This window comes from Sinocyclocheilus grahami, unplaced genomic scaffold (assembly GCF_001515645.1).
Source record: "Sinocyclocheilus grahami isolate Dianchi unplaced genomic scaffold, SAMN03320097.WGS_v1.1 scaffold132.1, whole genome shotgun sequence".
In the NCBI taxonomy this organism is placed as follows: domain Eukaryota; kingdom Metazoa; phylum Chordata; class Actinopteri; order Cypriniformes; family Cyprinidae; genus Sinocyclocheilus; species Sinocyclocheilus grahami.
Window position 1 is genome coordinate 1,077,651 of NW_015505311.1, and position 10,129 is coordinate 1,087,779.

Sequence of the window (10,129 nt, forward strand, 5' to 3'; positions counted from 1 at the left end):
TTCACAATTTGTACAGTGTCCCAACTTTTTTGGAATCGGGTTTGTAATATCCATTTCTGATGTCGCCAATAATTAGAGATTAGTTAGTTGCGCACCGAAAATTAGTTGACCGCTCAGGTTTCACTTTCACGTGGTGTGACGCTCTGCGTATTATCCCGCTCTATGCGTGTGCGCTCTGCACAGTCGCTCCACTCGTATACAGTTCATGCTCATCGGAACAGCAAAGTCCACTCAAAAATTGAGCCGACAGGAAACATCAATGTAGTACAGTACTGTTTCTGTCTGCAATAGCCCTACTGTGCTGTAACATGGTGTGGTAAGTGGAGGACACCAAAATGAGCAGCTTGAGGAGGAGAGACAGAACATTCATCATTTAATTCCACTGAGAGGTCTTATACACACTCTCTCTCACACACATACACAGAAACATTGAGTCCACGGACAGTAACAGACTCAACACAACTGGTTTACATAGTGTCCTTTACAGCGGCCCATCTTTTGTGTGGTGACAAATACCAATTGTGTTGCCTATACAATAAGACAAGTACAGAGTTTCCATTCCATTCTGCACTTTCTTCCTGTCGCATTTCCTGTCTTTGCTTACTTACTGATGGGCTCCTTTCTCTCCGCCTTCCTTTCATCCTGGCAACTTACAATGACTTTTATGTGTGCTTTGAAATTGTAATGTAAATTTTCATATTCTGATTATGTATGTGTTATGTTAATACTACTTGCTGTGTTAAACCAGTATTCCAATAGTTTGATGCTGAAAATTTAGCTTTGCCATCAGAGGAATAATTTACACTAAATACATTTAAGTAGAAAGTATTTTAAATTTTAATATTATTAAACAGTTTTTACTGTATTTTGATCAAATAAATGCAGTCTTTTGAGCATAAGAGACTTATTTCAAAAACATTTCAAAAATCTTACTGACCCCAAATATTTAAATGGTAGTGTACAGTATATTGAATTAAATTTTTTTTTACAACATTTAAGTAGTTTTATTCTTAAAAATAAACTTAATTAGTGTTTAACTAAGTGTAAATAACTAATATTATTCTGAATATCTGAATATTATTAATTTTGGAACATGGCATGACCAAACTAATGAGGAATGCTATGAGTTGATTTGAAGAAACATGCTTTTGGAGATGAGAGCAGCATCAAAATACATAAATTAATGTACAGACGAGTGAAAACATTAAGCCTTATGACCTGCATTTTTAAATTCATTACAAGTTGTTGTCACAGTCCTAAATTAGTGAGTCTTATGAGATTAAATTAATGTGCAGAATTACTCTAAATGCAGCAAAGTAAATGGCAAGAGTGAGCATCTACTATTTCCACAAAATAATGGTAGGAAAAGTATGTGCAAGCTTATAAAATATATATGCTTAATATACTGTTACTACAGTATGCTGATTACGTGTAGACATGAACATTTCTTTATGAAAATTACTTCTTTAGTTGAACAATGTCACCACCATTTCTATCTAAATGGTTTCTCCGTTTTTCTTTTGTAGCCCATAAGGAATCATAATCCCTGGATGCTTCTGTACTTCATCTCCTTCCTGCTGATCGTCAGCTTCTTCGTGCTGAACATGTTTGTAGGTGTGGTGGTGGAGAACTTCCACAAGTGTAGACAAGACCAGGAGGAAGAGGAGGCCAGACAGAGAGAGGAGAAGAGACAGAAGCGCATGGAAAAAAGACGCAGGAGTGAGTGTTTGTTGTACGTGTTTGAGTCAGACTGTGTCATAATAAAAAGGTTCAGTCATTTTTCTGCTGTCACTGAAAACAGACTTCAGAACTAAATGGATTTTTCGCCACTTTTTTTTACCACAATTTTTAGAGGAGCATAGGGCAACAAAATATTTTGTGGCTTGTCACTGCTGGTTAGAATAAAACTAGCATGGAACAGATTGGTTTTATTGCTTGTAACTTTATTGCATCACACATGGTTAGTACAGTTTAATTGCTAAGCACTAACAGCCTCTAAAAGCCACTCAGTTTTAAAGGGGTCATATGATGCTATTTTAAAGATCATTATTTTGTGTATTTGGTATAACAGAATATGTTGACATGCTTTATTTCTAGGTTAAAAAAACTGTTGTCCATAAAATGCGTTGCTCAAATTCGAACATCTGGGTTGTGCTGTTCTGTTGTAAATAAATCTTAACCAATGATTTCTAATTGCATCTACTTCCGGAAGGCCAAATAAAGTGCTTTTGCTTTCGCACTGAAACACAGCGTCTCCCTGACATGGCTGCATCAACACGACTGCTGTTCCTGAAACCACGCCTTCTTTCTTTGCTTGCACATTTGGGCGGCATTATGCTAATATTTCCACATAGTGATGTAGATATGTGGGAGCGTGTTAGAACGAGCCGTTTTAGGTAGGCGTGGCTGACTCTTAACTTTCATAAAGAATATCTCTTTGGATTTGAGACTTTAGTCTTTGCAACTTTACAGATCTTCTTTATGCATCAAGAGCTTGTAACACTCCAAAGAGAAAGGAAAAATTGAAATCGCATCATATGACCCCTTTAACACTCTAAAACAGGGTACTCACACTATTGCAATGGTATAGAAACCACCTAGAACACATTAGCAACTATATAGGAACAAAATATAAGCCATTTAGTACACTTGAGCAACTACATAGCAACACCCTGGCAACCACCCTCATCTCCCTAGCATCAAGGATGCGAGTCCTTTACACAAGTAAGTAATATTCACAATACCATTAGTGCACCATGTTACTGCCACAGTACTGTTTGTATGGGTGCCCGAAGTGGAAACTGAATTAGTTAACTGTCTCAGGACATCACTTGCTCTCTCTTGCTCTCTCCCTCCCTCAAATGCTCACAAAGCTTGTCTCAAAGACACCTTGAGCAGTCTTGAGCCATGATGGATGTGGGGGGATGCTTGGCTGGACATTTATAACGTCCCTCAGATGACTCGACTGTTTGCTAACTGTGACTACACACACACACACACACACACTGCTACGTTAGCAATTTACTGCCCAGACAAAAACTGGGTCAGTGTGCTTGTGTTTGACAGGGACAACAAAGTAGCCTATACAGTGCACTAACAACAACCTGCCCTTGAGTTATTTTCAATGAAACCTTGCATATCTTGTGAATATTAACAAGTATTCAGTTCAAATCTGTATTACAAAACCGACATTTTTAAACCTAAAATCTTGAGCGAGGATGTTCACAGCATCCTGTGATGCAAGATGAGTGTGAGTACCTGAATGACCTGAATACACCCTAATGAAGGTGTTCTATTGGTCTCTGTGTGTTTGTTGTTTTTTAGAGGCTCTGCAGAGACCGTACTATGCAGACTACTCTCCAACACGCCTCTATATTCACACATTCTGCACTAGCCATTATCTGGACCTCTTCATCACCATCATCATCGCCATTAATGTGCTCACGATGTCAATGTGTCAATGGAGACAACCCAAGGTTTGGTGTATTACACACACACACAGACGTCTCTTCTGCAGAGCAATGACACTATCAAACTATCAATACAAACCTGTTTGCAAAAATGCTAAAAGTATTTAGTATAGCATTTGTTATTTCAGTATCTTAGTATTTATTAATAATATAAATTAGTAATTTTTATATTTTCCATTTTAGTTTAATTTTAAAGTTTTGTTGTGTTCTAGTCATTTTTATTCGTTTTATTAGTTTTTTTAATCTTTTTAATTTTATACATTTTTATTTTAGTTTTAGTAATTTTAGTTACCTTAAACTAAACGAAAATGAGAAATTTTACTTTCACAACTAACTGAAAAAAAACAAATTTTTATGTTGTATTTTATTTCGGTGAAAGTTTAATTAATTACAATTAATTATTTTTTTTAGTATTTTTATTTTTAGTTAAAGAATGCACTGGTTCACTCCCATACTTCTATAATCAGATGTTATTCAGAGCGAAACAGTATTTAATATAAACAAATACAGAGTTATAATTGATTTTATGCATCGGAAATAGTTTGGACCATGAAAAATTGGAATTGCATAATGAATTGACATCAGATGGTGTTGAAAAATAAGAGGTCTTGGTGATGTCAATCGAAAAGAAAAGTTTTTTCAGAGGCAGAGCAATTTATTACATTTTGATAAAAGATTTTGACAAAAACTAATATTTTTTTACAATATGAATAACCTGCACTGATGCATTATTCATAATAAGACTGTATAGGACTGTATAAATAAATAGTCAATTTTAAATTTCTGTTGAATTGAGAGTTTAATATTCAAGGTGTCTGACTGTCTTTATTTGTGTCTGTGTTTCTCAGTATCTGGATGAAGGTCTGAAGTACTGTAATTATTTCTTCACACTGGTCTTTGTGATAGAGGCTGTGCTGAAATTGGTTGCGTTTGGCTTTAGGAGATTTTTCAAAGAGAGGTAAGGCTCCGTCATGTGGACACAATGCGGAAATACAGCATGTTTTCTAGACAGTAAGTTCACTAGTTGGTACATTTCTGATATTGACATTTCAGCACGGATCTGTTCTCACTGCAGTAGTCATGGATTTCAAGAAGCGATGAGAAAACTGCTCAATAAGTTTAGTTTCGCTTTAATGGCATGTTGCAGTTCAACTAAAATGCATCAATTATAAACTACTGTTCAAAAAATTTTGAATATATTTAATGGCATATATCACCATTAGTAATATTCACAATACCATTAGTGCACCATGTTACTGCCACAGTACTGTTTGTATGGGTGCCCGAAGTGGAAACTGAATTAGTTAACTGTCTCAGGACATCACTTGCTCTCTCTTGCTCTCTCCCTCCCTCAAATGCTCACAAAGCTTGTCTCAAAGACACCTTGAGCAGTCTTGAGCCATGATGGATGTGGGGGGATGCTTGGCTGGACATTTATAACGTCCCTCAGATGACTCGACTGTTTGCTAACTGTGACTACACACACACACACACACACACTGCTACGTTAGCAATTTACTGCCCAGACAAAAACTGGGTCAGTGTGCTTGTGTTTGACAGGGACAACAAAGTAGCCTATACAGTGCACTAACAACAACCTGCCCTTGAGTTATTTTCAATGAAACCTTGCATATCTTGTGAATATTAACAAGTATTCAGTTCAAATCTGTATTACAAAACCGACATTTTTAAACCTAAAATCTTGAGCGAGGATGTTCACAGCATCCTGTGATGCAAGATGAGTGTGAGTACCTGAATGACCTGAATACACCCTAATGAAGGTGTTCTATTGGTCTCTGTGTGTTTGTTGTTTTTTAGAGGCTCTGCAGAGACCGTACTATGCAGACTACTCTCCAACACGCCTCTATATTCACACATTCTGCACTAGCCATTATCTGGACCTCTTCATCACCATCATCATCGCCATTAATGTGCTCACGATGTCAATGGAGCACTACAGACAACCCAAGGTTTGGTGTATTACACACACACACAGACGTCACTTCTGCAGAGCAATGACACTATCAATATGTTAACAAACCTGTTTGCAAAAATGCTAAAAGTATTTAGTATTGCATTTGTTATTTCAGTATCTTAGTATTTATTAATAATATAAATTAGTAATTTTTATATTTTCCATTTTAGTTTAATTTTAAAGTTTTGTTGTGTTCTAGTCATTTTTATTCGTTTTATTAGTTTTTTTAATCTTTTTAATTTTATACATTTTTATTTTAGTTTTAGTAATTTTAGTTACCTTAAACTAAACGAAAATGAGAAATTTTACTTTCACAACTAACTGAAAAAAAACCCGTACTATGCGGACTACTCTCCAACACGCCTCTATATTCACACATTCTGCACTAGCCATTATCTGGACCTCTTCATCACCATCATCATCGCCATTAATGTGCTCACGATGTCAATGGAGCACTACAGACAACCCAAGGTTTGGTGTATTACACACACACACAGACGTCACTTCTGCAGAGCAATGACACTATCAATATGTTAACACACAAACCTGTTTGCAAAAATGCTAAAAGTATTTAGTATAGCATTTGTTATTTCAGTATCTTAGTATTTATTAATAATATAAATTAGTAATTTTTATATTTTCCATTTTAGTTTAATTTTAAAGTTTTGTTGTGTTCTAGTCATTTTTATTCGTTTTATTAGTTTTTTTAATCTTTTTAATTTTATACATTTTTATTTTAGTTTTAGTAATTTTAGTTACCTTAAACTAAACGAAAATGAGAAATTTTACTTTCACAACTAACTGAAAAAAAACAAATTTTTATGTTGTATTTTATTTCGGTGAAAGTTTAATTAATTACAATTAATTATTTTTTTTAGTATTTTTATTTTTAGTTAAAGAATGCACTGGTTCACTCCCATACTTCTATAATCAGATGTTATTCAGAGCGAAACAGTATTTAATATAAACAAATACAGAGTTATAATTGATTTTATGCATCGGAAATAGTTTGGACCATGAAAAATTGGAATTGCATAATGAATTGACATCAGATGGTGTTGAAAAATAAGAGGTCTTGGTGATGTCAATCGAAAAGAAAAGTTTTTTCAGAGGCAGAGCAATTTATTACATTTTGATAAAAGATTTTGACAAAAACTAATATTTTTTTACAATATGAATAACCTGCACTGATGCATTATTCATAATAAGACTGTATAGGACTGTATAAATAAATAGTCAATTTTAAATTTCTGTTGAATTGAGAGTTTAATATTCAAGGTGTCTGACTGTCTTTATTTGTGTCTGTGTTTCTCAGTATCTGGATGAAGGTCTGAAGTACTGTAATTATTTCTTCACACTGGTCTTTGTGATAGAGGCTGTGCTGAAATTGGTTGCGTTTGGCTTTAGGAGATTTTTCAAAGAGAGGTAAGGCTCCGTCATGTGGACACAATGCGGAAATACAGCATGTTTTCTAGACAGTAAGTTCACTAGTTGGTACATTTCTGATATTGACATTTCAGCACGGATCTGTTCTCACTGCAGTAGTCATGGATTTCAAGAAGCGATGAGAAAACTGCTCAATAAGTTTAGTTTCGCTTTAATGGCATGTTGCAGTTCAACTAAAATGCATCAATTATAAACTACTGTTCAAAAAATTTTGAATATATTTAATGGCATATATCACCATTGCTGATTATTTGATTATTTGAAAATACAACAAAAACAGTAATATTGTGAACATTATTACAATTTAAGATTATTGTTTTCTATTTAAATTATCATTTATTCCTGTGATGGAAAGCTGAATTTTCAGCATCAATACTCCAGTCTTTAGTGTCACATGATCCTTCAGAAATTATTCTAATATGCTGATTTGCTGCTCAAGAAACATTTATTATTATTATCAATGTTGAAAGCAGCTGTGCTGCTTAATATTTTTGTGAAAACCATTTTTTAAAGATTCTTTGATTAATAGAAAGTTCATCAGCAATATAGCAATACAGCAATATAGCAGAAATATATTTTTTGTAACAATGTAAATGTCTACTGTCATGTTTGATCAATTTAATGCATTCTTGTTGAATAAAACTAATAATTTATTTTTTAAAAATAATTTTATTTAATTTAAAAGACTTTTACATTGTTACAACAATTCTATTTCAAATAAATGTGTATATTTATCTGTGATTTATTACATAAATAAATACAGGAATGATTTGTGTTTTCTCTCTGCATCAAAATATGTGAATGTGCTTTTGAATTATTAACAACTTTTGAGACTATTATTCTATTGTTATGCTGATTCACAGTTATATTCTATATATAAACTATCAGTGTCAAACTGCGTCTTGAGCCACAGTGCTTTTCCAACCCTCCTATAAAACATGATTGTTGCACAAATATTTCAAACCTGTCAGTCATTGATTGAAATCCTGTTGCTCTGTCAGCATCGCATATCATGCAAACGTGAAAACTTGCAACCCATGTTCTAATATAGTATCAACTCACTGACTGAAGTGCTATCATAGATAAAGGTTACATGATGTCATGAATAATAATGAGACAAGGCCTTCTCTTAAAATAAGACCATGCAGACTCATGAATAATTATGAGACACCTTTGTGACACATCCTGTGACGTTGACACAGAGAAAAATAGCCTCAAAAGTCTATAAATTAATAACTTTCCTCTATAAATTAAAAATATGGGATGCTAACATTTTCTTCCACTGTCTTTCCTTCGTGTTCCATGGCTCTTTAAGCTTAAAATAAAGTTTAAGAAAGAAAGAAAGTGTTAAAACAAGACCTTTGCTTTAACAGTCTCAAATGGTCAAGTTTAGCTCTTTTCAAGAATATTAAATGGTTTCATAGGACCTTGTCTTTATCTCATTGGGTGTTTCTGTCTTTTTTCTGTCAGGTGGAATCAGTTAGACTTGGCAATTGTTCTTCTCTCCATTATGGGCATCACACTTGAGGAAATTGACCTGAATGCCTCACTACCCATCAACCCAACCATCATTCGCATAATGAGGGTGCTGCGCATCGCCAGAGGTACCAAATACATGAAGACACACACACACACAAGCTGTGACAAGTGAGAAAATAAACAGGGTACAATAGAGAAGTTTCCAGCTTTTCTAGCACCTCTAATAAAAATTTTAAATTTAAAAAGTTTTATTTACTCTGTCGCTCAAAAGTTTGGGGTCAGTAAAATTTTCTTTCTTTTTTTTCCGAAATAAATTAAAAATTGTATTCAGCAAGAATGTATTAAATTGATCAAACATGAAAGTAAAGACATTTCTGCTATGAACATTTCTATATCAAATAAATGCTGTTCTTTTGAACTATCTAATCATTAAAGAATCCTGGGGAAAAAATCACAAAAATATTAAGCAGCATAACTGTTTTCAACATTCATAATAATAAAAAATGTTTCTTGAGCAGTAAATCAGTATATTATAATGATTTCTGCAGGATCACTGAAAACTGGAGTGAAGGCTGCTGAAAATTCAGCTTTGCATCACAGGAATAAATTACATTTTAAAATATATTCAAATAGAATACGGTAGAGAACGGTAGTTGATTCTTTTTATATAGTGCTAAACAGATATGTATTACAGTTTGGGTTTGTGACAGTAATGTCAAAAGGAGATTTCAGTGGTTAAAGAGGAATGATATGTGATATAAAATTCCCTTTCAGTGTTGAAGCTGTTGAAGATGGCCACAGGAATGAGAGCTCTTCTGGATACAGTAGTTCAAGCTTTACCGCAGGTCAGTAAGTTTATACAGTATGTCTTGTGGTACAGTATATGCTATTTGTATTGAGGAAAAACTTCACAGAGACCGTATATGTCCCGAGATGATGGTGTATGTGGCTTTATTCTGGTGATGTTCTGGCTTTCCAGGTTGGTAATCTGGGTCTGCTATTTATGCTGCTGTTCTTCATCTATGCGGCGCTGGGAGTTGAACTTTTTGGCAAACTTGGTCAGTATACCTTTTATTTTCCATTAACATGCACTACTATTCAAAAGTTTGGGGTCAGTAAAACTTTTTAATGTTTTTTAAGGAAGTCTTTTATGGTCACCAAGGCTGCATTTATTTAATCAAAACTCTTCTTCTTCTTATCAGTTTTGACTATTATTATTATTATAGTATTACTATAGGGGGGGAGGGTTGGTAAATATCTTTACTGTCATGTTTGATCAATACAGTACAATGCATCCTTGCTGAATAAAAGTAATAACTTCAGAATCTTACTGACTTGCAGAGTGAATGTAGTTACATAAAATAAATGAACTTTGGAGATGAAGTATTAAAATAAGTTATTTTTTAAATCAGAATGTACTGAGGAGAATCCGTGTGAGGGATTGAGCAGACATGCTACATTTCAGAATTTCGGCATGGCATTCCTCACTCTGTTCCGTGTTTCCACTGGAGATAACTGGAATGGAATCATGAAGGTATTTTGCGAACCATGAAAATATTCATGCTGCATGCCATAAATGCGTGATTATGGAATGCGGATGTTTAATGTTAGCTCTTAATTAGACTTAAACTCACCTTCATGTCATTCCAAACCCAAAACTCAAATGTTTAAAGGGGTCATAGGATGCTACATGCACTTTTACAAGTTGTTTGCACTGAAATGTGTGTTGCCAGTATGTGTACACAACCACCCTATAATG

The 10,129-nt window shown here is 34.1% G+C and overlaps 1 protein-coding gene across 1 annotated transcript in view; it reads left to right on the plus strand.

The window, feature by feature from the left end:
- Positions 1–10,129, plus strand: part of LOC107590735 (voltage-dependent T-type calcium channel subunit alpha-1H-like) — a 66,701-nt gene that overhangs the window by 52,421 nt on the left and 4,151 nt on the right. The window contains 7 exon segments of the mRNA XM_016279644.1: positions 1,527–1,719; positions 5,289–5,440; positions 6,761–6,870; positions 8,362–8,495; positions 9,145–9,215; positions 9,350–9,428; positions 9,783–9,904. Of these exon segments, the coding sequence (XP_016135130.1) occupies positions 1,527–1,719; positions 5,289–5,440; positions 6,761–6,870; positions 8,362–8,495; positions 9,145–9,215; positions 9,350–9,428; positions 9,783–9,904 (861 nt within the window).